The sequence below is a fragment of the Daktulosphaira vitifoliae genome, unplaced genomic scaffold, assembly GCF_025091365.1.
Source record: "Daktulosphaira vitifoliae isolate Bord-2020 unplaced genomic scaffold, ASM2509136v1 Scaffold_1, whole genome shotgun sequence".
NCBI lineage: Eukaryota > Metazoa > Arthropoda > Insecta > Hemiptera > Phylloxeridae > Daktulosphaira > Daktulosphaira vitifoliae.
The window spans coordinates 11920392-11948078 of NW_026099572.1; the positions used below are offsets into that span (position 1 = coordinate 11920392).

General features: G+C 27.5%; 1 protein-coding gene across 1 annotated transcript in view; it reads right to left on the minus strand.

Annotated features, from left to right (window-relative positions):
- The window catches only part of LOC126893561 (multiple PDZ domain protein-like), a 54345-nt gene that overhangs the window by 23977 nt on the left and 2681 nt on the right, over positions 1-27687 (minus strand). Inside the window, exons 5-25 of the mRNA XM_050663883.1 lie at positions 27032-27157; positions 26749-26864; positions 21233-21413; positions 20969-21103; positions 20751-20912; positions 20383-20520; positions 20148-20319; positions 19778-20085; positions 19505-19711; positions 19074-19415; positions 18742-18975; positions 18454-18684; positions 16994-17107; positions 14012-14325; positions 13779-13868; positions 11201-11912; positions 11040-11141; positions 10843-10968; positions 9912-10019; positions 9638-9850; positions 9179-9269 (exon numbers count right to left, since the gene is read on the minus strand). Coding sequence (XP_050519840.1) covers positions 9179-9269; positions 9638-9850; positions 9912-10019; positions 10843-10968; positions 11040-11141; positions 11201-11912; positions 13779-13868; positions 14012-14325; positions 16994-17107; positions 18454-18684; positions 18742-18975; positions 19074-19415; positions 19505-19711; positions 19778-20085; positions 20148-20319; positions 20383-20520; positions 20751-20912; positions 20969-21103; positions 21233-21413; positions 26749-26864; positions 27032-27157 — 4222 coding nt within the window. The remainder of the gene's footprint in view (positions 1-9178; positions 9270-9637; positions 9851-9911; positions 10020-10842; positions 10969-11039; positions 11142-11200; positions 11913-13778; positions 13869-14011; positions 14326-16993; positions 17108-18453; positions 18685-18741; positions 18976-19073; positions 19416-19504; positions 19712-19777; positions 20086-20147; positions 20320-20382; positions 20521-20750; positions 20913-20968; positions 21104-21232; positions 21414-26748; positions 26865-27031; positions 27158-27687) is intronic.

The following is a 27687-nucleotide window of genomic DNA, read 5'->3' on the forward strand; positions in this document are numbered from 1 at the left end:
ATGCAAAAATATACACATCATAAGACGACGACCATTTTAAAAACATCAACATAATACTTGTTCACTGCGCAAGTCGATTAACTGTGTAATATTGAGCACGTGTTTTGTCGAATAAGACATTAGCCAACAATAGAGTTATTCAATAAAAAGCGCCAGTGAAATTGTTTTTCCCGCATCAATTTATTTATTCACTCACATGTGTAATCATCCGATTCAATTATGATAATGAACCTTAAGCACGTCCTTGCGGTTTTCATAAGTCACAGTCCGTAAACAGATACAATACATTCTCCAAGTCGGAAAATCGTTGGCATAGTAAGCCAGTATGTTATAACCGTATAATTACAGTACACAGTATATAGTTCGGATCGAACCGAAATGGATAAAAAAATAAGTTTTGGTCGATCACAGATGTTAATACATTTAATTATGTATTAGTAAACAGGCAGACTGTAACGGTTTCCAGATAAGAAAACCACCATTGCTATAACTTGCGATTAAACTGTATAATTATTGTTCGCTGCAAATGAAAATATTATAAAATAGATAATCCAAAGAATAACTGAATACTATAATTGATTTTATACTAATTATAGTATCACAAACTTTATCAAGCGTACGATAATACCGGGAAAATCGTAATCAAACTTATTGGCACATCGCTAAAATTTAAAGCATCCAAATTCTCTGATGGCGTTTTCGCCATATTGTTTGTTATTACACGAAGTAATCTACCAAACAAGTTTTCAATCAAAACAATTTGTTGTCAAAATAGATTATTATTATTTTAACAGTTACCAGGAATCAATCAGAAAATTACACACATATTTTACACTCCATTTATAGCTAAAATTAATGCTATCTGCTATTGAGTTTAAACATTTAAGAGTAATATCAATTTTAAAGGCTCCAAGCGCACATCATTGTTGCCTTATTGGGCTCGTAACTGGTCAAGTAACATAGGAATTTTCTTTTTTTAATAACTATCACGCTGTTTGCATAGAATGTTTACAACAATGTATTCCAATTTAAATGACAATATCGAGGACAAAAGATTGTCTAAGTCGTCATAACACTACTGCTTCTTTTTATAGATTTGGTTACTTTAGCTGTTCCATTTGAAAACATTAACTTTATTTATAATACTTAAAGTGTAAAAAATAAGTCTACTAAATTAATATCATCATTGATATACAAATTATTTATTTGTTGATTTATACCGATTTAATAGTTGTCAATAGAGCTTCAATAACAAAAAGTAATCAAATATTGAATATTTTGACCTGAAAATGAATCAACACTAATTGTAAGAAACATAAACGTTACTAATACGCAGCATGTGTATAGTCATATAACACTAATATGAGCTACTGAGAGTGAAGCCGAAATAATTGTTGGTACATTAAATAAATATCATTAATATTTACTTCAAAATAACTAGACAGTAAGCAAGTTTTTTTCCACAATAGAGTATCAAAAAAATCTCTTTCAAATAAGACTAAAAGTTCACCACAGGCTACAGTTACTGTGATAATAGCGAAATATGAACAAATTTAATTAAGCAGTACACATAAAAATGGCCCTCGACGCAGGTGAACATCCAAAACGTTTAATAAAATCAGCTTAAACAAAGTAATTCAACTTTAGAATAAATTTATTCCGGTCACACAGTCACCCCATAATTTTTTATAAAAAAAAAATATGTACCGAAATAATTTATCATAATACAAAAGCCAAAAAATCCTCTCCCTTATTAAAGTTCATGTTGATAGATTAACAACAACCGAGTAATGTTTCAGTCTTAAAAATACGCTTGTTTAATTATTTATTTTTCAACGGACTTTTGGAGTATTTTTCCTCTTCGGTAACTACATTCCTTTCAACAAATTATACTGGTAAAATCACAAAATGAAAATAATAATTACTTAAACACTTTATTATTAATTATATTCTTACTGTAAAATATTTTTTACCTATGTTTTTATAGACATTTTTATTAACCTTTATAACTTCTAAAACAATGATTCGTCGTGAATTGATTTCACGTGCAATTTATATAAGAGAATTTTTTTCAAAAAGAAGGACTTTATCTTAACACACTAAAATTCAGTCGACCGATACAACAGATAAACAACTAAATTTCTCATTTTTGTCGAACGAATGTTTATAAATGAGAGATAATTCTAATAAACGTTTTAGTGTAACATGTTAACTTACAAGATTATGAAAATTTTAATTTGTAAAACAAACGTATACTTATAAACAGAACTTATATAAAAAACACAGTAGAGTCGTGGCACAGTATGGACGTAGGATAGTTGGGACACGAATAGATGATATCTGACAGTGATTAAAATCATTATCATAAGAAACGCCTCAAATCAAATCTATAGATAGTGTTTAATTCTATGAAATTGGTGCATAATTACAAAAGCAACATCAATTTTATTTCTTTAATTAGTTTCTGATTAATAGTTCTTAGATTTAAAAGTATAATATATGAATAAATATTTATTATAGAAATTAATTATAGTATGAAATTAATATTTAATAATTTAATAAAGTAACTTTTTCGGAGAAATTATAAAAAAATTATAAAGTAGTTATTATTTTTACGGCAAACGTGTATAAAAATTGAACGGCTTGACACAAAACTTTTTTGATAATAATTTGTTCTCAATTATGAATAATTGGTCTACAAAAAATGTTCAAAGTCAAAAATATATTTTTATTATTAAATTTTTCGTGCTTATTTCAAATCAGCAATTATATTTTTTCTATCACCAATAATTTTTTATTTTATTACTAATTAGTTAAAAACCATAGGATATAACTATAAGGAAAAAGTTCTTAATATTTCAATTGTATCATCTATTTAAACACCAAAAGTTACAAATAAATGATTAATATTTCTTTTGAAATGATTTATTACGATAAAAAAATAATTAAAAACAAAAAAAAAATTATTTTAAATTATTACCGATTTTGATTTTTAATATGTTAAAAATAATTAATGCAAAATATCTATTTTAACTTATTTTTTTGGTCCTTTAAAGTTGATTTTTTGAAGGTTTATAATAAATAAAAGTTGAATTTGTTATCATGACTTAAGCTCCACTTGCAAGTTTGAAATTGACATCATTAATTAGAAAAGTTTATGAGAATTAAATAAATCGTATTATTTAAAATAGTATCATTTAAATAGAAATCATAGTTACCTAGTTGAAACCTATTATCATATCAAACCTAATTAGACAATAAAAACTCAAATAATATTAGAAATTAATTATTTCATTATCTGTATGGAGAAACATTTTATAACATAAAGGGGATTTCTTTTCAATTGTTGAGGATTATATCTTTAACTAGTAATAATTTGACGAATCGTTGAAAAAAATTGGTCATGTGAGAAAATAATTGACAGCCACAAACAAAAACCACACTAAAATAAATTTAATATGAATAAGAAATTTCTTTTCAGAAGGGAAGACTACAGTGATGAATGTCCTTGATATTCTTGGAAGTTATTGAATCCAAATGAGATAAAAATTAAATAAGTTGAAAACTTTTTTAAAACTCAAAAAATTTTTTTAAAAAAATGCAATTCCGTTTGGATATAAAACTTTGTACCACAAATGTGATAGACATAAGTATTACCGACTTGTCAACCGTACGTCGCATTTGTCCGGTGGATAAAAATGGCAATTTATTGCCAAAATAATGTATTTTATTTTAAAATAAAATACAAATCCGAGAACTTTAACATAAAAATAGCATATTTTTGAATACGGGGTCTATTTTCACCATGCAGACAAGTCCATAGGTCAATTTTGTTTTTCAAATTAGAGTATATTACATAAGCTTTAATTTAAGATATATATAAAAATGTCAGTATTTCCCGAACACTTTCAAAAGTTTAGTTGAAAAAGTTATAATTTTAAATTCCTCCCTGTGGCAGGTGAAAGGTCAGATAAATGGATACGAATATATCTATAGAAAAAAATTGTTTTTATTCATCTATTTTTCAAAAAGTTATGGCAGTTTCAAGTAAAAAAAAAATTGAAAAATGTCGAAATTACCGATTTTTAAATTTTATAATGTTTTTGGAGATTTACAGGGAACGATAAAAATTTTTTCAATTTTTGAGGGCAATGTCTTCGACTAGATAAGATTTATGATCTTTTGACTTATCGTTAAAAAAATCGGTTTGGTAAGAGCTGAGAAAAAGTGGTAACAGACACGATCAAAAATACATAATAGTAAAATTAATACCTTCTCAGCTTCGCATCAAAACTAAAAAAATTAGTAGAATTTGATCTTACAAACGTAATTCTTTTAATTTTTAAAAAATCCTTATCAATATAAAATTAAACATTTTTACATTATCACTAATAATAACCCGTCTAATGATCAATAATAAATTACTAATTCCTAAATACAGTATTTATAACTAGCTGATAACAAAATGTTCGTAACAAAATGTATATTGACAAGCTGTTAAATACGTCTGTCTAATATCTTTTACCATTTGGTATTGGTAAAACAGACTTTTTTAGAGGCACACGCATTTAAAATAATAATGTATGCAAAATACTAAATTTAAAATACAATACATGGAAAAACAAAACCTGACCAATTATCATCTGCTTTGAGTTGATAATAACTTGATTGACTGTGTTTAACCTTAACGTACATGTGTTCAATTAGCGTCGATTGTTTGAAATATTACAATATATGTGAATTGACACGATTGACATGAATATAATACACACCGAAAAGTGAAGGCAAAATTAAGCTTGTATATTTTATCAATACATGTTACATATAGTTAGACTTAATGCATTTATATAATTTATTTGGACCACTTCCGGGACATCTAAATTTGGGAAATTTTCTCATAGGCATGTAAAGTACCATAGGAACATATTTTGTTCTAAAGCGAAGTGATTCCCCGTAACTAAATTCGTAATTAATATATATTGATTAGGGTTAAGAAAAACAAACCGGAAACAATTTTCTTTAATTATTATAAATGAAGATTATTGTGATTATTGTGATACAAATACTTTTTTCTTACGTCGACTTTTATTGAATTTAAGCTTAAAAAAACTGCTATAAAGAATTTTAAAGGAACTGCTATTAAAAACATAAAATATCTTTCTACACGCCAATATTAATGAGAAATCTACTTGGTTTTTTTTTTCTTCATTTAATCATCATATTTTTATTTGTAATGTTGGAGTCATTTTAATAAAAAAAACTATACACGTTACAAAATAAATAAAAGAATCAACTATAAAAACGAAAAAATTTTTTTTTGGATTCAATATGTTAAAGTAAACATTTGTATTTGTATAAGGAAACTTATTAGGAATAATAAATTGATTTTTCTCGCTAAAGTTGTAAGAAAATTGATTCAGATAAAATATTTTAAAACTTTTTTCTAGTTCAACAAATTAATGATTATCTACTTTTACATTTGAAAGTTGTTAGAATTAATACTGAAAAACTACATCTGTTACATACTTACAAAATATTATTTATTATGAAATATATTCCCTGAGTCAGGTAAACTCTGAAATTTCCAACCAAGTAGACCAACTCTATGTACTTAATATAATCGCGATAGTTTTCCGTTCGTTTTCAATAATCACACAAATAACAGAATGACAATATTATATACACTAAAAAATTATACACGGTAAATTCAAAATATAGTTATTTTTTAAAAACGACATTAGCGTTGTCATAGCAATAAAATTTATGTAAAATAATTGTCAAACACGGACAATACATAATAAATAGTATTTCGATGAAAAAAAAAAGGTTTCAGTGGATGGATACATTACTTAATATTATTAAATTGCACAGACAACACATATTAAAAATTACACACTAAAATCATCAGAAAAATAATGATTAAATTCTTGTTCTGCATTATTTAAAAATGATTGGCTGTCGGTAAATGTATACAATAACGAACACGAGGATGTTGTTTCGTGATTTAAAAAGTTACCTCCGTCCAATTGTGCACAAAAACTACATGTTAATGTTAAAATGAGAGTTGCGTTTTCCTTTCTATCAACTAAATAAATTACACCAATTTTTCAACGTAACAACTCCAATAATTATGGAACTACTTAAAACATATGCATATCGGAGAAACTTAATACGTTCTAGACTCCGAGCGGATACCGAGTAATAGCAAATAGAACAAACACCAATGATCATTACAAGACATATTAGTAATATTATTATTATTAAAATAATATCTAAAATCGTAATCATTGCGCGATCCACAAAAACGTCGTAAACTCTAATGAGAAAACAACAATTTTAAAAACATACAATTTTTTAACATGTAAGCACTTACATCGCTACGAATCATTTGCTCAGGCTAATTTTCTTATCGTACGAATTTAAATAATTGTATAAATGTTTTGGCCGAGAATCTAAAGTAAATACGCTTGGCACCGAATTTGATTTCAAATAACAAACACTTTATCCAAATGATCAATAATAATAAATGAACTACTTTTCCAGACAAAATAAATTACAAACGCTGCGTTCTTTTTTTTACAGAAAACAAACAAAGTATTAGGTTACGAATAAACAATTTACGCTGACAAAAATAACAACTCTGGACAACAAACTAAACACATTCATAGTGCTCATATGTGTACGACAGTTTATAATTTCCATTGTTATTAAGACGTGACCTATTAAAAAGCCAAAAGTTTCGAGAGAAATAGACTGTCAAAATTAGCGAATACAAAAGGGAAAAACATACACTAAACTAGAAGCGAGAAACTATTTTTCGTCGGTTTTCCGTACAATTATCATCGCAAACGCTTTGTAACAAACTGAACAAAAAAATGTGTTCGCAAAAAAATCAATTTGATATGTAAAGTTTCGATTCGAATTTCACCGGACCTGGTGCCGTGACAGACACTCTGAATGGTTGGAACGTATAAGGTAAAAGTATTTACCGAGTTCGTAGTCGCTGTCAATGGCCTTGTAGATGGCGTCCATCGTATAAGGGATGGACATGATCGCACTCGTGTTGTCGTAGTCTGTGGACGAACAGGGCGCTAAACATTATTGAGAACACACCACCGGTTGTTGACCGCGTACTGCAGCGACTGCTGCGGCGCGTCCGGCCGGGCGCGCATACTTGTCGGCTGTGTGCTGTAACGTCGTCGAGACGCGACGTCCACCGGTCGAACGAGACGGCGTTAGTGGCGCGACGGCAGCTGCTTCGGCGTGACGGCAACGACGGCCGATCGGGCCGGTTATCATGCCGGTCGTACCGGAGTGTGCGTGACGATATCAATCGACGTCCGGTACGCTAGTAAAACGCGCGCACCAACTCGAATAAATAAAGATTTTGTTTTTTCACCGTCCAACACAAAAATCTATAGTTGAAATAAAAATTTAAAAAAATCAACACGCGATCGCAACGTCGGTGTGAACGACTGTGGCGCAGTCCGTTCACTGATTAACGTAGATCAGTAGTCTCGACCATCTCACCCAGTTTTATTGAAGTTGGCGTCTACTGACCGAGTCCACCGCTCCTACTGCACGCGACCACAATGTCGTCGCCGACAGATGATTCAGAAAAATTGTTTTTGTTTTTTTTATTCCGAATGATATACATACTTAATAATGCAAAAAAAAATCATATATGTCCCGAATAGTCGTTCCTAAGACACGCACAACCTAAGCCAATATGTCCGTTTTTTTGCAGTGTACCTATTACAATCGTTACGCTTTCAATGACCGACCTTGAATTCCGAACACGTTTCAGAAGAATTGATACTACAAGCGGCGGAGGGTCTTTTTTAATCACCGCGACAATCTTTACAGACGCAGAGGCAATCGGATTTAATAGTAATACAATTTGACCGAATGCCTCTCTGTGATGGCTACACGAAAATATACAGTACTGCCAGAGATACTGAAACAGAAATTGGACCACTAAGTTCTAATTACACGGCTCACTGTTGAAATTTAGGAACATTATTCATTCTAATTTACGTCTGTGATTATTATAGACCCTGTCTAAAAAAAAGTATACATTGACATCATAAGTAATTTGTACACGAAACAATTATTGTTTCACGTATATCATTTATTTTTAATTCAGCCTATAATTGAAAATTATTAATCTTTGTTTATATTCATTGTTAATATGTGCAATCACAATAAAATTTTTTTAGTAAAATCATTTTAAATGGGCATTATTTCGTAAACAAATTAATAAATAATCAAGGTAACATTTAGATGTATTAATTTCAAGTCAACTAATTTTTAAAAACAATTAAAGGCCCAAATAACAAAATTAGGAATGTGTCATGGCATAACAGTCATGCCTCGATACATTCATACCTTGTTTTGAAACCGGTACGCTAAATTACATCAGATATCCTCTCCTCCCTACTACAAGCAGTACCTTACGAAAGATAACGTCAAGTATAGATTTTTAATAAAAATATAAAAACTTACTTAAACTACAATCAGGGCTGCTTCGCAACAAACAGTCGGGGGAAGAGTGAAAAAACATATTGTCCACTGAATAGTTTTTTTAATTGTGTGACCTTTTACTTATTTTATAGCAATCCTACAAATCGAAAATTTGCTGACTAAAACGATTAAATATTGACTAGTGGGTAACGTTTGCCATACTTCAAATCCCTCCCTAGTAACGGCCTTTAATACTTAACCAGTAACGTACCTAAGAATTAATTTCATGTCAACATCGTTTGAAATTTTTATTTTTAAAGCTTTGTGTTTATACATAATATTTTATTGTAACAATATACATTATTATAGTTTGAAACCAGAACACTTCTCTCTGTAGGACAATGAGTCAAATTAGATTTAAAAAATTTCAACGGAAGAAAACTTCAATATCGACGACATTTAAAACTATGTATCACACGCCTACAAATCCTAAAATAATCACAACGGACACGATTTTCTATTTACGTTTATACAACTGAGTAAACTCTATAGTACAACATAATTATTGCCATTTCACATAAAATGTTATGAGTTAACAAATAAGAGCTGGATCTTTTCCAATGAACTAACAGCTTAATTATATACAGAATTATTCGCCCGTCAAATGAACCAATGATAGATTTATTAATTTATATAATGAAAGATAAACACTTACTTAATGTGTAACCAAATTCATCTTCTTGCTCCGGGTCTGCATCGATCTCGGCTTTTGATCTTTTAACGTTTCCTGCGCTTGATCTCATTATCTAAAATAAATTAAATATTAAAACTATAGTTTCAAATCAGTATTGCATTTAATTAAATATAGTTAGCACGGCCAACTATAATACATCAGACAAAAAACATTACAATTCAAAATCAGTATCTGTTTTTAATTCATTTAAAACACTGATTAATGTCTTTTGGTTAATTATTAAGAGCAAGCGCGAATCAAAGAGGAGGCGCCAACTCACTTCTTTCGCCATTATTTATAATCAAATTATTAATAACAAAATTGCAATATTTAATTAGATACTATTCTTAGCTTAAACTCTTTTATTATTACTTTTATTAATTTCATCCAATAATTTTAGCATTGAAATTTCAGTTTTTTAAATAATTTTTACATCTTTACCTCTTGACCTGAATGAATCCTAATGCGACCTTCATTATCTCTATTATCTTCTTCTTCACTTTCTTCGCTTTTATTTGACGCTATTGATTTTGAACTGTCAAATGACGATAAAGCTTTTTTGATAGCAGCTAGAGAACTTTTTCTTTTTTCCTGATTTTCTTGAAGGGGTTCTTCCAAATGTTCAATACTTTTCTGTTGCCAAGATGATATTCTCTAAATAAGAGTTCTTATGTAAGTATTTTAAGTGTTTATAATTATCATATTTTAAGCTTACATTTTTAACGCTACCGGGTTTGACTGGAATTGTCTGGTTGACTGAGGAAGATTCATCCATAATAGATGAACACGATGAAGATGAGTTAATATTTTGTTCACTATCTGACTGTAATAAAAAAGAACAAAGTAATTATTAATAATTTTTATCTAAAAACAATTAAAAGTTGTTAGTTTTCATAACATTTTTTACAACTAGACAAATATGTGTCAGTAATTACAATATTAAAAAAATTTCATTTTTAACTCAAATAAAAAGTGATCATTTTTATCTTAGAATATTAGTACAACGATCTGGATTTCAGCGTAATTTTTTTATTGATCTCTATCAAGTATAATAAAATTCGATGGAATATATGTTTTTAAAAATTAAACTCTAATAATGTATTTGCCTATATTTCTCATTTTAGAGATTTCACCAATAAAAGGAAATAAATTTGTTTTGAATAGCACAACAAAACAAGATCAGGGCCGTCCTTCAGCTAAAAATATGGAGGGGGTGTAAAATTTATATTTCCCGATTGAATATTTTTTTTAATCGTGCAACCTTGTTTGTAATAATCATTTTTTGGTAACATTCTGTTATATTAAAAAATTGCCCATAAGAACAATTACATTTTGACAAGTGGGGGGTATGTTAACGACACTCTCACATCGACCTTTCAGGACGGCCCTGAACGTGATAGAAAATTTAGTGCAAAATTAAACACACTAACAATTTTATTTTATTAAATTTAACTTTAAAATACAGAAAACGGTGTTATTTCTTTTGATTAACTTTTTTAGTGTTTTATCGTAATTTAACAAATAAGTCATTCAAAAGAATACAATTTTTTGGAGAGAATTTTGAATATTTTTAGGGTAAAATGAACTGTAGTTGATTTTTACAGATAAAATATGAATATTTCAGCTAAAGCAATGAATAACGTTACCCAATATACTAATGACTGCACAAGGAAAACGACGGGATTTTTGGCGGAACGAATAACTTCAACTGCTTGCTCGTGATTAGAATACCTTAGACTGATCCCATTAACTTCCAAAATTCTATCGCCCGTCTGTCAATATCAAAACACATCGAGTTGTTAACATATTTCAATATAATAATAGCAGCTAATTTTAGTTTAACCTTTAGTTGACTAGCAACACTATGGGGAAGAACGTTTTTTACAAAAATCCCTGAAACGGCAGTACTTTTATTATTGGTATCAGCACTGTTGAAAAAGTCAACCTAAAATTTGTGTTTATTATTAAATTAATTCTTCGGTTTCGCGATAAACGAATACCAACCTTTCCACCAACAATACTTATTCCCAGACTATTGTTGGAATCCCTGTGAACTACCACCTCGCGCTGAGGACCCCAGTGTTTGGCCAACAGCGATTGTTGGCCAGTTGTAACCGTCATGGTGAATGCGGTGGTTGGGTCGTTTCTGTCCAGCGCTACACCAGTACTGGGAAACCGGTAAATCCGAGTGGGTGGACCATTGAAACAACCAAAATCTTCGCTGCCTAATCTAAGTAAATTATAGTTATCTTGTAAAAACGGCTGACTAGACGAAGGATATGTTTCCTGATTCTGAGTAAGTCTCTGGAGAGTTTCAGTTTCTGCTAAAAGTTGTCCGTCAAGGTCGTCATCGGGCGAAGTTAGTAATGAACCAGCAGATACGCTTTGAGTGAGCTCAGACAACCTCTCCGACTCTTCTAGCAACTTCTCATCCAACTTTTTTATGAACTGGTCGCTAGTAAATTTAGCGCAAACATATTCATCGCTGGTATTGAATACCTTGTAATAGTTGATGACGTTCTCAAAACTAACGTCGTTCAATGGCACTATATCATTCCAGCTGTTAGTGCGTTGCACTGAATGACATTTAGTGCATAACGTACATTCTGACTTGGACTTTGACGATGTACCTAATCGTTTAGAAGATTTTGTCTTGAGGTGCTTCTTTTGAAAAGAATCACAGTCTTCTTTGACTTGAAACTCAACAAATGGTGATCTGTTTCACGAAACAAGTATTAACACTACATGACAGGTTTTTTTAACATTTAATAATTTTAGTAAGACTAATTAGAATAAATCGCTAAATTACAATAAAATAAAACATGCAATATGAAATCTAACTTTTTTTTTAATCTCTTGAACTACAAAAAATTAATGATGTTTTTGTTCTTATTGTACATTGAAGATACAATATACATAAGTTCAATTTCAGTAAACTAACGAAAAATAAATTTCATACAATGAATTTAAATTATAAAGGAAAACTTTTCTTTGTGATATATTCAATAGTTATAGCACAAAAAAAGATAAATAAAAGGTAGAAATTTGAAAATCGTTTCACTTTTACCATATAACAAAATCTCAAGAGACCTGATGAAATAAGTAATAAAATCTAAATTTAAATGTTAACATTTGCAGAGTTTTTTAATATAAAATCTAATAACGTTTTTTACTTCTTGGTTGCGAAAAATAACTATACCTCAAAACGAGAATTATTCGCTTGGGTAAATCCCCAAGGATTCTCGTCTCTACTACTATTTAAAAACCAATTATACTTGGCGTATGCGTATTAAATTTTAACTATAAATTCTGTAAACGTATAGTAAATTATGTCAAATTTACATGAGTCTAGTCTAATTAATATGTAAAGCTCAATCTATATTAATGAACACAAAATACAAACTTTAAAGTGTAAATTATATAAACTGTTAATTTTATATACGGATTGCTAAAATAATTATACATTTCTATCCAGTGTAAATTATCGAATTGTATTACCTTAACAAACGCATCATTTTTACAGAAAAATGATTTTGTATTATTATTTATTAATATGTTTTATTTTTTCCGAGAAAAAAATCAGAAAACTTTAGTTATCCCTCTATCAATCGTATGAGGTGATTTACATGGGCGTGGTAGATTGACCTAATTAAATTGTTCAAAATAGTAAAAGTTATTCATAACAGTTTTTTATTGAATGTACATGACCACCGATCACAAATATTTGGAAGAAAACTGAAGGAGAGTAGAAGAAATTGTATGATAAAATATGCTTTAATTATAATTGATAAGAATAAATAAAAAATGTGTAGAACTACAAATTTGTAATGTTTAAAATATTGTTGAATTATAGAAATAACCATTTATGTTTAAAAATACAACGTGTATTAAATTCCAAACATTTAATTCTAAGAACAATACACTAAATTATACTGGCTACGTTTCGATATTCTAATAACTTAATATAATAATTTACTAATTTAGGTATTAGTAGACCGTATTTAAGAGACTAATAGGTGCGATTATCATTGGCGGCATTTTAGGCGTAAGTGACTTTTTAATAGAATAAATCTAACAAATATTTGCTTAATGAGTGTCTATAAAAACATTATTATTGTTTTATACATTTCGTCTCACCTATAATAAACTGGTAGAATCCTTTGAGCATACGAAGAAAAATGTATAACAAATTAATTTGCTTTAAGGTATTATATAACAAACTAGTTTCTATTTTGAAGTTTTAACGATGTTAAAATGAATCGATTATTTTATCATATTAATTTTGATTTAATGATGAACATTGAATTTTTACGATAGTCGTTTAACCAAATAACACTTTTCATCGAAACAAAGAAAAAATATTGTTTTACTCGAAGCCATTAATCGGCGATAATATGATAAAACAAAATACATTCAATATTATTTTTAATGTTACAGCTGAAGCTAAGGAAAAATCATAGAAAAATGCAGCGAAAATCGTTTTATAAATTAAAATTAATTAATAAAAACAAAGCACTACGTATAAAATTGAAAATATAAATTAAATTTAAATAAAGATTAATAAATATTTAATTAATCTTACCTAGGACTTCGTAAAGATATGTTGGGTACAGTTTTACTTCGGGATACTTTGATGCTATCTTTCAACAATTCAGCGGGTATAAATTTCACACTGCAATAACAATGTAAAATAAAACTATTATCGATTTTTTACAACTGATAATCTCATTATGCCAGCATATTAATTGGATTACAAAAGGTTTATCATATATACAGATATATTTATATATTATTTCTCGTATGGCTTCCACTTACGATATGGGTCCCGTGAGTAAGTTAGCTCTAGACAAGATGGTCTTCACTTGGGCAGGTGACACGTACTTGAGCGATTCATTGTTCACTGATACAACTATGTCGCCAACTTTAAGTCTACGGTCCCTTTCAGCCGCACCATACAAGCTCTCCACTTCTAATCCCACTTGTTCACTAAAAGAACGTTTACGCAAACATAAGCCCAGTGGTAATGAATCCTTTTCCACTGCAATCTTCTGTACGCCACACAACGAATGGTCAGGCGATTTCCTTTCAGTACTCTTTGGATCTTTCACAATGATTTCGGCATCATCATTCTATTTCACAAAAGAAACGCACACAATTAAAGTGGGTACTTATGAATCAATACAACTAACTAGTTTTAACTTCTAAAGAGAATTTTACTGAGTGAAAATTACATTATATTTAGATAATGATTTAGGAGAATCCTCTTATTGAGTTATAATTCTGTCAACAAATAATTTTTCAATCGTTCTATTTTTTTTTTTTGCCAAAGAATATTATTGAAATATTTATATTTACTATATTTTAAATAAGTTTTGCTACAGTATATTTATATATAAAAATATTTTTCAATAATATATTTCTACTATTAAAGTTATCTATTTAAATTCCATACTAACGTACAAAAACTTATATATAGTGATGTTTTCAACATACATCACTGTTATGCCGATTCAATGAGTACCAAGTGCCAAAATACGTTTAAGGCGCCACTATAAATAAACACGTCAATGTTGTAAGCGAAAATAAAGTATTAAAATTTTATTTTTGTCTCTGATGACTTTTTATAATGTATTAATTATTCATTTAACTAAAACGTTTATTCTAAAAAAATAAAAGATACTTAAAATATTATTTTTAAATAATAAGCACAATACACAGGAAATCATTATTTAATTAATGGAAAATATTTTCGCATTTGTAATATTAAAAATTCGTTTTATTTACTCTTATTAAAATTAATATTGGTATAATATATTAAAAGATATCACAGTTAATATTTTTTTTTTTAATGAATAAAAATATTATGGAGTTTGAATTTTAACAAATATTAATAAATAATTAGTTTTTAAATAAAAATAATTACACAAGTTTTTATAAAAAAAACTATCAAGTCACAATATTCAACATATGAACGATTTATTTTTGATTATAAAAAATACATTTTCCATTGTTTGAAAATAAAATACGCGTATAAATATAAATTGGATAGAAATTAAGGGGGGGGGGTAGTATTCAATATTGTACACATATTTTTTCTTTTTTGTTCGTTTGTAAAAGTGTATTTACAATTTTTATTTACACAATTTAATATTTTCACGTGAAATTATTAATGTATTATTGCATATTTAATACATGTATGATATAAATATTTTTGATTTGACAATTCAATGAGATATCCATTGTGTTACTTAGTAACTAACATTAATAAACTTCACTATAGACAAAATTATTAAAAAGATAGACTCTAATAGATTATTCGTGAGGTGATCCCATATAATTAGAAAAAAACTATAGGCATCAAGTAGTCTAAAGTAACACGGTATTTTAATATAAAACCATTCTTTTAGCTACAGACAGAACTATATTAAGGGGAACTGGGGGTGGCTACCATCTTAATTTAAATGTTACTAGCCTACTAAAACATATTTTCAATAAATTGACCTTTTTATTGCTCAACACTTTTTCATGGATACGATGTTTTCTTGAGATGGGGCCCAACTCAAAGTACCTTCCCGGTTCCAAATAGTTCTTAATAAAAGTCTGGCTAAAGGAAAACATACCGTGTGCAATTTATTAAATTTTTTCTTTACACAAAATGTTTGCACATACACGCAATAAAAATTGTATTAATAGCATTTTAAAATGATCCTAAAACATATTTTTACTTGTATAGAATTCGATATACTTTCAAATTGTTTAAACATTGAGAATTAATAACTTGATTATTGGCTACAAAAGTATTACAAGGTAAAAACTTGTAATGTAAAGATAATTTTTATTTCTTGGTAAAGTATTATTATTTGTTAATATAACAATGAATTCATTTTTGTTTTTCAATTACCCAGGTAAATAAAATTAAAGTTTAAAACTAGTATCAGTTGGTTATTTTTACTATACGCTAAATAAATATTTAGGCATTTTTTAAGTCAATAAAAATGTATACTATTATAAAACCGACGGACAATTTATTTTATACAATTCAAATAATTTATATCATTTAAGGGAGCGATAAATGCAATTGCCCTTCCCCTGGATCAGTGCTATCAAAAGATAGAAATTTTTTTTGTCATCACTGCTTTTTAAGAATATAATTTTTGCTAGAATACTTACCAAAGTAAAAAAAAAATAAGTCGCTCCCTAAAATAAGTTCTAAATAAGCCACTGATATCAATACACTGAATATAAACAATTGAAGAGTTTCTTACAAAAATAATGTAGCTCCACTTTTAAGGCGTTTGGGTTTACACGTCCCATATTGAATAGAAACATATAAATCTTTAACATTAGAAAAAACATTCTACATGCATTTGTTGTTAAATAATAAATAAGACGGCATACAATGCCAATATACATAATATACATAATTTATCTCTTAAGATGAGAAAAAATGGATCTACATCCTTTTTACAGCAAAACCTTTAATTATCGACTAAACAAAAATTAAAATTAAATAAAATAAAAATAATCTGAATAATTTTTTTTTTTAATAATCTTCTACTTTTAGTTACTTTATTTGTATATAGTTGCTTAAAATATTAAACAATTATTTTTTTTTCATAAGGGCCTTACTACATAAATAAAAGATCAACTGAATTTATAAAATTTTACTAGTAGGATACCTTTTTTATCCACTACACAATCCTAAAAACAACTAGAGCTAAATCTAACTCGGTTTTCTTTCAAACATAAAATAATTGTTGCAAACTTATCAGTTATAACTATTTTTAAAATACTTGCCTTTGATTCCTTGATTATTACTGGTGATTTTGGATTATTATACGATGAACAACAATCTTCGAAGTCATCTTCTTCGATATTATTACTCAAATTTTTCTCATCTGAGCTATCGTCCTAAAAAAAGAAGGAGCTCAAGTATCGTGAACATCATGGTCACAAATCATATATTTGTATACCAGACAGAATAATATATTCAGAAAAGTATTTAAAAAATAAGAAATTTGATAAGTAAAATTGATTGTAAAGTAAATATAGAAACACATTCGTCTATTTCTGTAAAAAATTTATTAAACGAACTTTATACAAGTATATAACAGAAAAGGAATTATTATGAAGGAGAGCAACAAAAACACAAATGCGCCATCCATGAACCACATTGCCTTTTGTAATATAAATATTTAAAATATAAATCTTTTGATTTTTCTTTTTAACCTATGGCAATGTAACCATGGTTTTAGACTATTTGTGTTTTTATTGACTAATGTAAATAATATATAATAAAAACGCAGTTATTATTTTTCTTCAAAAAATTACATTTAATAAAAATAAAACAATATAACAAAAAAAAAAAAAAGAAATGTGTCTAATTAATTATACTAAACTTAGAAAAGAAGAAATATTAAACTAAAATGAGTTTAAGAGCGGCGACATGGATTGGCAGTTGTGTTTTTTCACTACACAAATGGATACTATTTAAATGACAGGGAAATTGATTGTAATATCTAAAAGTATAACCTTATACCCTAAAAATAAAAATTTGTAAAAAATTTAAAAATAATACTTTGTTTGGGTGTTTTATAAATTAATAAGGCACAATATTTATCATGACAGTTCTATAAAAATAAAAAATTGAAATTATTAATCTTCTTTTAACATACATCAGTAGAAATTAAGTGCAATTTTTCATAAAATAAACAATATTTAACTAATAATTTTTAAATAAAATATAAGATTATTTTTGTTACTAATACACCATAAAATTAAAGAGTTCACTCAATTAATTATTTTGTCTATATTTCCTTAGTAATTATTTTTATTCTTCTAAATTAAAAGTCCTATGGACTTATGAATTTCACTTAAAATACTTGACTAAAATAAAATATAAAATAATAAATTGTCAATATAAAATTTGATGTAACTTTGGAAATAATGTCATTAAAAATCATTTCTATGAAAGGAGTAAAATGTTATTTGAGTAAAACATAGAAGGATTAAAAGAAATATTAAGTATGAATAATTAGAATTAAATGATATTAGATAGATAAAATTCATCATTATAATGCATGAAAATGTTTTACTGTCGTGATAAAACGCTATGATTAAAATTAGAAGCTCTCCGACTTGAGCAGAATAGATGCCAACTGTTGAACAGATGACTCCTGATCGACATCATTGTAGAATTCCCCACGACGCTGAGTAAATGACTCGTCTGCATGTGCCTGATCTGAAGGAGAACTCACCTGACTACTGCTGTCTGGTATTGGCAATGGTTTAGCAACGGCAATTTGTACAACACCTTTGGGGGCACCTTTCAATGCTTGAACAGCTTGATCTAAAGATGCATTTTCCAAACATATGTCATTTACTCGTAAAAGACGATCTCCAGGAATTAAACGACCATCATTTTGGGCCACGCCTCCAGGTACCAAAGAACGAATAACAATAACAGTTTCACTTGGATTCATAGGATCCTGGAAAAAAATTGGTTTTTACTTAAAATTTTAAATGAAAATAATCACTAAATATACTTGATAATCTAAAATTGAAAAGCCAAGACCACGTTCTCCTTTCATAAGCTCAATAAGTTGAGGTTGTGATGACCACATAGCAAGTCCAGTTAGAGGTTCAAGAGATCGAGATCTAAGCCTGCTTGATTCTGAACATCCTGCTGTTCCAGTACTAGCTAATGACCCATCAGATTTAGCTTTTACTAATCTATCTGTGGCAGGCATTAAGTTTTGAAGACTTCCTCCCAAAGCATTCTAAATACACAATAAAAAATTGTTATAATACCTATCTTAAAATAAATGAAATGAGAAAATAATATTATCAATTTATAAACATTGTGTTTTTTGTTTACTTTAGCAGCAAAAGCAGCACGGTCTTCAGAAATATCAGTCAAATAATGGTGTGGTAACTGTTGTTCATCTGAACGTCTAGCACATATCATTCTAACATTCATTGGCAACTCCTTTAAAATTGCCACAACTTCCATATGGTTTCTTCCCAGTAAACGATGTCCATTAACTTCTAGTAACTCATCACCAGATCGAAGACACCCATTTTTTCCAACAGGTCCTTCTGGCAATACTGAACGAATGTAATGATGTGGCCTGACTTCCATGCCATTTTCTACATCTACTGTACCTTCCAGACTAATACCCAAACCGCCACCTTCACTAAACTTTTTTAGTTGACCAATCTTAATAAAATCAATAAAATTTTATACATTAGAAATTAAAATTATAAAACTATCTAATATTGGTATTAAATTAGTAAATTATAACTCACAACTATTTCTACATTGTTTCCAACAATTTCATTCCATTTATTTTTTATATTTTTCATAGTTTCAGGTTTTAGTCCTCCTTCACATGTTTGACTATCAGCAAAATTTATTTCTTCAGCCGTTTCATCCTCAACCCCATCTAATATATCAGCCTCTAATGTAGCACCTGATTCACTTTCTACTTCAATTTCTGCTGTACTATCACCATCCTTGAAATATAAAAAATTAAAATAAAAAATAGGTTTTTATAAGCTTAAGTTAAGATTCTAACTTACAGTAATGGGAAATCTAGGTAAAGACATTAATGATGGTGATGCAGTTGTACTATTTGTGTTAGGTTTCATTTCTGACGCAGCAATTGCCACTTGCAATTGTTCAAATTTAGGACCTCTTAAATAACGTTCTAAACGTAATGATACTACTTGACCTGTAGACCTTAAAACTTCAACTGCTTCATGATTGGTAAATCCTTGTAACGAAGTCCCATCAACCTCAACTATACGATCATTAACTTGAATTTTTTTACATAAATCAGCAGCACTTCCTTCACTTATACTTTTAACAAATATTCCTGATAGCTCCTCTACAAAACATATAAATGATTATACACTAAAAGTTAACTGTAAGAAAAAATAATTGACTAACCTTTTTCACAAACATAACCTGCAATAGTTATACCTAATCCATGAGAGTCTTTTTTCAACTGAACTGTAAATGAATCCGTTTCTGGTAGTGTTGTAATGCTATCAGGAGGTACCATATCCATAGTTAGAATAGGTAATGAACTTGGTATATCATTAATCAACAAATTATTTTCCTGTAATCAGCATAATGTTTTATAAATAAATAAATAAATATAAATTATAAATTTTTTTCATACATTTGGAATATTTTGAAAAAAATAATCTTGAGTATAAGTTGCAACTTCAGGGTAACCATGTTGTACTAAATGACGATCAAGTTCTTCAGCGTCTCCTAACATTTTAGTTGGTACTATAGGAGCTGAACAGCTTAAATTCTAACAGTAAAATTTAAATTAATTAATTAGCCACAAGTGATCAATTTTTATTATATATTTATAAATTATTTAAGTTATTATAAAATTTAATAAGTTATAAGAAATAACTATATAAATTAAATAGAAAAAATTAGGGTCATATAAGTACCCTAACAAATATACTATACAGCAAAAAACAAATTAATTACTAAAACAATGAGCTCAGTAAAACTATAAAATGTTTATTATACTTGAATAATATCAATAGCACTAGATTCTATTGGTCGTGCAACAACTAAACGAACTTGACTGCCTGATTGTCTGAGTACAGCAGCAACCTGTTCACTTCCCATTCCTCTGAGATTAACTTCTCCAATTTGCAATATATGATCACCACTTTGTAGTCTTCCATCCTTAATTACAAAAATATAATAAAAACAAAAAAAACAAAAAAGAAAGAAAAAATTACTCTATCAGCTACTCCACCAGGAAGAATTGTCTTTACAACAACGCCAGTGCTTCTACCACCAATTATACCAAATCCTAATCCTGAGCCATCATTAAGAAGCTCAATAACTTCAACTTGTGCCCATTCAGTGTTTAACTAAAATAGAATGCACATATTGTTTAACTTTTTTTTTAAATAATGGATTAAATAATGGATTAAAAAATATTAAAGTAACTATTATTTTTATTCATATAAAAACTTAGTTTAAAGTAAATGATTTATTACCATATTAGTAGATGGTTGAGAGGATGGTATTGGAGGTGGAGTCAGAGGACGCGCTACGACCAACTGAACAAGCCCACGGGCTTGTTGCAGTATTCCAATAGCTTGTTGGTGAGACACATTAGTGTCCAATGGTTGGCCATCGATAGCAATAATTTGGTCACCTTCATGAAGTCCTCCCTCCCTAAATTTTAATATCATAAAAATGTTAATTTTACCAACTGTAAACTAATGTAACTATGTATTTAGTTAATTTATATAGGGTGTTCAGTAAGTAAGAAAATGTGTTTCTATTGTTCTCATTGTTAGTAACAATTGACCTGTTTCCTTACTTACTGAACACTATATAAGAATATCAACACATATTTAATAAAAAAAATAAACTCTTGATCAACTTAAAAATTTTACACCATTATGAAGGAAAATAAGAGTACCAAACATAATTGAATTAAGAATGACGTTCACCTTGAAAATTTAATTTAAAAAAAAATAAATAGTATGCCTTGTTTTTAATTTAATGTTGTGAAAAAACATTTTTATACCTCTTATGATTTTATCATTAATATTTAAAAATTATCACATTTTAGTGTCTTGTAGAAACCACCAATGCCTAACTAATCTCAACAATTCCACAGTATTTTTAGTACCTCAGAATTTTATCTTAAGAACTACATTCATAAGATGACTCAATGAGATTATTTATTTATACATATATGCGCGCATATTTAAGTATCTGAACCTCTCCCATTTTTCCAAATGATATTATTTTTATAAGGCATAGCTAAATAGTATGCCTAAACAGTGAAAATATATTTCAGATACATTTCCTAAAATAAAAAATTTGCTACGTGCCTTAATAAATTACTCTATAAACTGAGATCGAAAATTTATTCAAAATTCTTCATAATACCCTAAAGCAAATTGGCGTTTTCTCCATTAATTATTATTTGTAACGGTTACACTTCTATAAACAAGAACAGCTTAGAGTAGCTAGGATTCTAAAATACGTCAAATTTTTTGAGGCACATTTTTTAATGTTCTCATAAAATTCAGTGGCATAAGCAAGGGAACCACTAAGATAATAGTCTTCACATTGGACGATTATTATTATAATTAGTGTTTGACTTTGGCACAATTAAATATTAGGTGATTAGCAAAAACAAAAGGTTCTTAGCCTTCTTCTCCATTGAAAAATTCTGCGTACACCACTAATAGCGTTGATCAGAAAAATTTAAGAATCACTGTTTTTACCATTAAATATAAAATTCATATTATAAAACTTGATCACACATTTCTAATTCTAAGGAAACAATTTAATTCTCAAAGGTTGATATTTTATATCAAGAGACTTACTATTTTAGTATTTTTCGTTACATCGAATTTAAAATCATACTATTATGATATGATTTTTTAATATCATAAGTGAAATAAATGTGTATATACTATACTATTAATAACTATATATCTTATATCATTCAAACGTCAAAAACATCTTCGGCAATTTCACCCCCTTAGCCAAAAACCTTCTTGTCGTCCTAAATACGTCTCAACCGTATATCTGATAAGCAGTTTATTTCTATATGAAATTGGAGAACCAACTTAGTTAAAGACACAACGTCTTCAGAATGGATTTATAATAATAAATAAATATTTTCCACAAAAATATATTTTTGTATAATACATAAAATATAAACACAAAGTGACCACTCCTAAAAAGTATAGCTTATGTGAGGGAGTGGAAAGTTCCATTTAATATTGATACATCACAATAATATAATGTGGTATATCACATTGTTTCATTTTAATTCAAAGATTTTTTGTATTAAATATAATAGTAAACGGGTACGTAGATACATATATATTTAAATTTTTATTACCAGTAAGTCGTGACACACGCTAAAATAAATTTTGTATCCTCTATATTACAAGTAGATTAGTTTTGCCATTGTATTTATAAAAAATATTATTAATTAATTATAAAATATCGAAACAAAAAGTTTATCAAAATTATAATTAAAGTAGATAACTTCTAAATAAAATTGGCTACAAGTGATCAATTTTTATTATAGATAACTTCTTCTACATATTAATGGTTGAATAACAAATATTTTTAATCAACGGGATAGCGACTAAAACAATACAGTCAAAAGGTCAGGAGGAATGAGGTCCGGTCTTCATTGCCCCTTGCACATGCACAAAGCAGTAGCATAGATAGGGTTTTGTTTATTGGGCATCTACAATTATGAAAAAATTATATTATCCCCTCTAAAACGAAAAAAAGTAATATTCTCATCATATAACGTATTATATTGGGAATCCATTTTAATTATGATATGCAACGGTTAACAATGGCTAAAATTTTTGTAGAAGAGGTAAATTAGATGCTATAATAATATACCTTAATTTAAACTAAATAAAGTATTGTGTGCCTTATGTCTAGATAATTAATATAATATTTTTATTTATTCCGTCGATTGTTATGACAAAATTTGTTGAAAATTTTTTATCAATATTGTGATTTGAAAATACATGAGAAATTATTATCCTACAAGCGTCCAGAGATAAAAGATTCTTTATCTTAAAAACATAATACAAAAATAATTTCTTAGAAAAGTTCTCAAAAATAAAACACTATTAATTATACTAAAATAGTTAAAATATATCATATTTCATACCTAACGCCAAATAACACATGATTACTTACTATTTGTTGCAATATCAATGGTATATTAATAAAATATCGTTTATTTCTTTTAGTAGTAATTTTAAGTTCAACCATTTTTTATAATTTAAACAAATAAGATAAACTTTAAAATCTAGTGTGAAAATTATTAACTATGCACAAAAACAGACCCCGTTTTTTCCGAATATCTTACAAACGAGACGGTAAAAAATAAATAAAACAGCCTACAACATTAATAAGTAATCGGAGTATCAATACGGCGCGGGTAACTAAGCATTAACGCAAAAACGTAATGATTGAAAGCTTTCCCAAACCCTGTTTACCACAACTTCAACAAGCCCGCCCTCTGGGGATCGACTACCAAAAGCCTGCGCTATGGACGGCAGTGTAAAGAACGATGCGAGATCTATAAATATGCTGGTACATGTTGTTTAGTTTTAACGAGAATAACAAAGCCACCAACCCAGTTAATAAATATTAAATCATTTATTTAACACTCCAACTGGATACTTATGCTTTGAAAAATATCGTTTAGAGTATACAAATTCATTATAAATATATAATCACTGTTATTTTATCATATAGCGCATCGACATATACATTTTTGTTATATTAGTAACCTGCAAAAGAAAACCATACACACTTACAGTTTGCATAGTTAGAAACTATAGTAATCGATCTAAAACCATAAAACTAGATGTTTAATATTTCAACAAGTAGAATAACAAGACTAATACAACACATTAAATCTTCTCTATAGTTATAATATTTTAGCATTCACAGGTTATCTAGATAGATAATTGAAATCAAATAAAATTTGATGCTATCAACATAAATTGTTTCTAGAATTACCAAGTATTTGATATTTTAACATTTTTTTTTCAGCTAAATATATTAATACTTAGATACGCAGAAAAATAAAATTTTAAATAATAAAAAAATTTAATTATACATTAAAAATTGAAAAAGTAATGGAGAGAAATTCCTCATAAACAAGATATTCAATTATAGTTAAAACTTGGCTGACATGACCAAAACATATTTACTACAACATTTATTGGTAAAATTCCAAAATTATAATAAATTGCATTTTTTTTTTTTTAATTTCAATATTTCCTCTCTATGTCAAAATAAAATAACCCCGCAATTAAACTTAAAATATACATGATAAAGTTATTAGTGCATAGATAACACTATTTTTATAAAAATACAAAAAGGCTACAAGGGAAAAAACAACAAGGATAATCTATTTTAGTAAATTTTCAGGAGAGCAAATAAAAAAAATTATAAATTATAATTCCTTAGATAATAAAACAAAAATAGATATTTTAGTAATAGCAAGATAAAAATATTCTTCACTCAATGGTTTCATTACTTGATACTACAGTTAAAGCAAAACAAAATAGAAAAAAATGATTTACTACTAAATTCTCCTATGACTCTTAATTTATAATACTTGGAACAGCCCAATCCAAAAAGATTTTTTATGTAGTGTTGGTGGATACAACTCATACTGTTGTATACTGAGAGATTTTTTTTTATTATGACCCAATCAATTACTAGCAGAATAGAAACAAGTTTGAAACATTTTTTTTATTATATATTGTTCTTGAATTATTAGCTATGTAATACTTTTTAAGTTAATCCTTTTTGCATAGTAAGAGTGTCAACTTTGTTTTTTGTAGGGCATATATAATTTGAATTTAATAAAATGTTTGAGTTTTGTTTTTTAATAGTAAATGACAATTTTTAATATAACTTCAACTCGTTATTAGATATAACACTTTAAAACTTTTAATATTTGAATTAAAATACATGTACAATATACAAGGAATTAGATTAACTGTTAACTAATTGTTTTTCAACATTTAAAGTATGATAATTTATGTTGCGAATTAACATTTATATATGCATCAACTATGTATATAGAAAGTTGATCTAATCATAATCACTCTGTATATAACAGTATAAGCTGTACTACCCATGCTACATACTCTTTTATATAATAAATATATATTAATAATAATAATAATAAATATATATATATTAAAATACTTTCAACTCAATAAGTACTAAAAATGTTACTATTGCATTAAATGTTATTGTAATAAAAGCACTAAAAAAACAGCTATTTTGAGAATTTGAAAAAATAAATATGGTTTTAATGTAGTCTTAGTATACATATATTATCAAAAAAAAAAATGGAACAAAATATTTAGTATATCAAAATATTATGGACCACTTTGGATAGAATAACAGGGTTGTATTCTAATTATTTTAAAGATTAATATCAAGAATTATAAGTGTTGTTAAAAAATATTTTGAAGTGGTAAGCATATATTAAAAAAACAATTTTAGATTATTTTATAATATATATTACAATTAACCTATTGATCAATTTTGAAACCTAATTATTAAAAAATTCAGACAGATTGACTAATACACAATAACTTAAAAATTATAAATAAAAGTATCATAGAAATTTATCACTCGTCATTAATTTTAAAATCAAAATTATATTATAAGTATTAATTTAAAACTAAAAAAAAAAATTTTTATGACTTTGTAAGATCATTAGCCCCTTCATTTTATTTATTTCTAAGTATTAATATAGATAAAAATTTAATTATTTATACATTTTACAATCATAAAAATATTAAATCATGAAAACCACCACCATTAATGTTAAAAATCAATGATAAATATTAATTATAGAAAAATCATCTATAACTGCCATAAATCAAATTACTCTTTAAGAAAATAGATTTAATAAGGTAGCAAAAATAAATATTGGTATAATATAATAATATAATAGTATTTTAGAAATGTTTATTACCGTGCAGCAATTCCATTTTGTTGAATTTCTTGGACAAAAATTCCTAGTTCACCTTTTTCTTCACTTCTTAATCCCACAACACTAAATCCCAAACTGCAACCTTCTGGTTTAAAAAGCTAATTTCAAGAAAAATCAATTTTAACAAACAGATAAGCAAGATATAATTTTAGTATAAGTTCAAATAAAATTAAAATTAATAAAAATAAGTAGACTTTATATAGAGTAAGCCTTAACACAATTTGCTTAAAAATTATTACCTTCATATTTGTAAAATAGTGTTTACCTGAACATTATGTATTTTACGTCCCTTTGATGCTTCTTCGACTGCTTTTTGAAATTCTAATGCATAAGATTGTGTAGTGATTGGTACTAAATTGGTAGATATATCTTTGATAAATGATTTACTCTCCTAAAATAAATCAATATGACTTTGTATGTTCTACAATAATAACTTGCATGAACTTTCACAAAAATAAAAATATTTTTAAAATTTAAAAAGACTATTTTCGATCAAATTATTATGTAAAACAGATTAACAGACTAATATTAAAAACATAGTAGCTTAAATATTATTATGTCCTTGGGCCTTGTCTCTATGAAAAGAAATATCATTATATATTGGTTTAATGAAAACTTTTAATGAAAGCTACAGATACGTTAGAAGTTAAACATTCTAATGATGATAATTTTAAGACAATAAATATATGTGAAATCTAGAAAAAAAGATGCATTAAAGTGAATATTTACTGTCACAAAATTATATATAAGCAGAATACACACTTTATATTAGGTTATTTATAGATAATTAATCATTATATTTACATAATTTAGGGTTGTCTGTTTATTTAAATACTTACAAAATAAAAATAGACAGGAAAATATTTTCTTTGGTTGATTTTAGTTACATTTACTTTTCGATTTATCAATTTTTAAGTACTT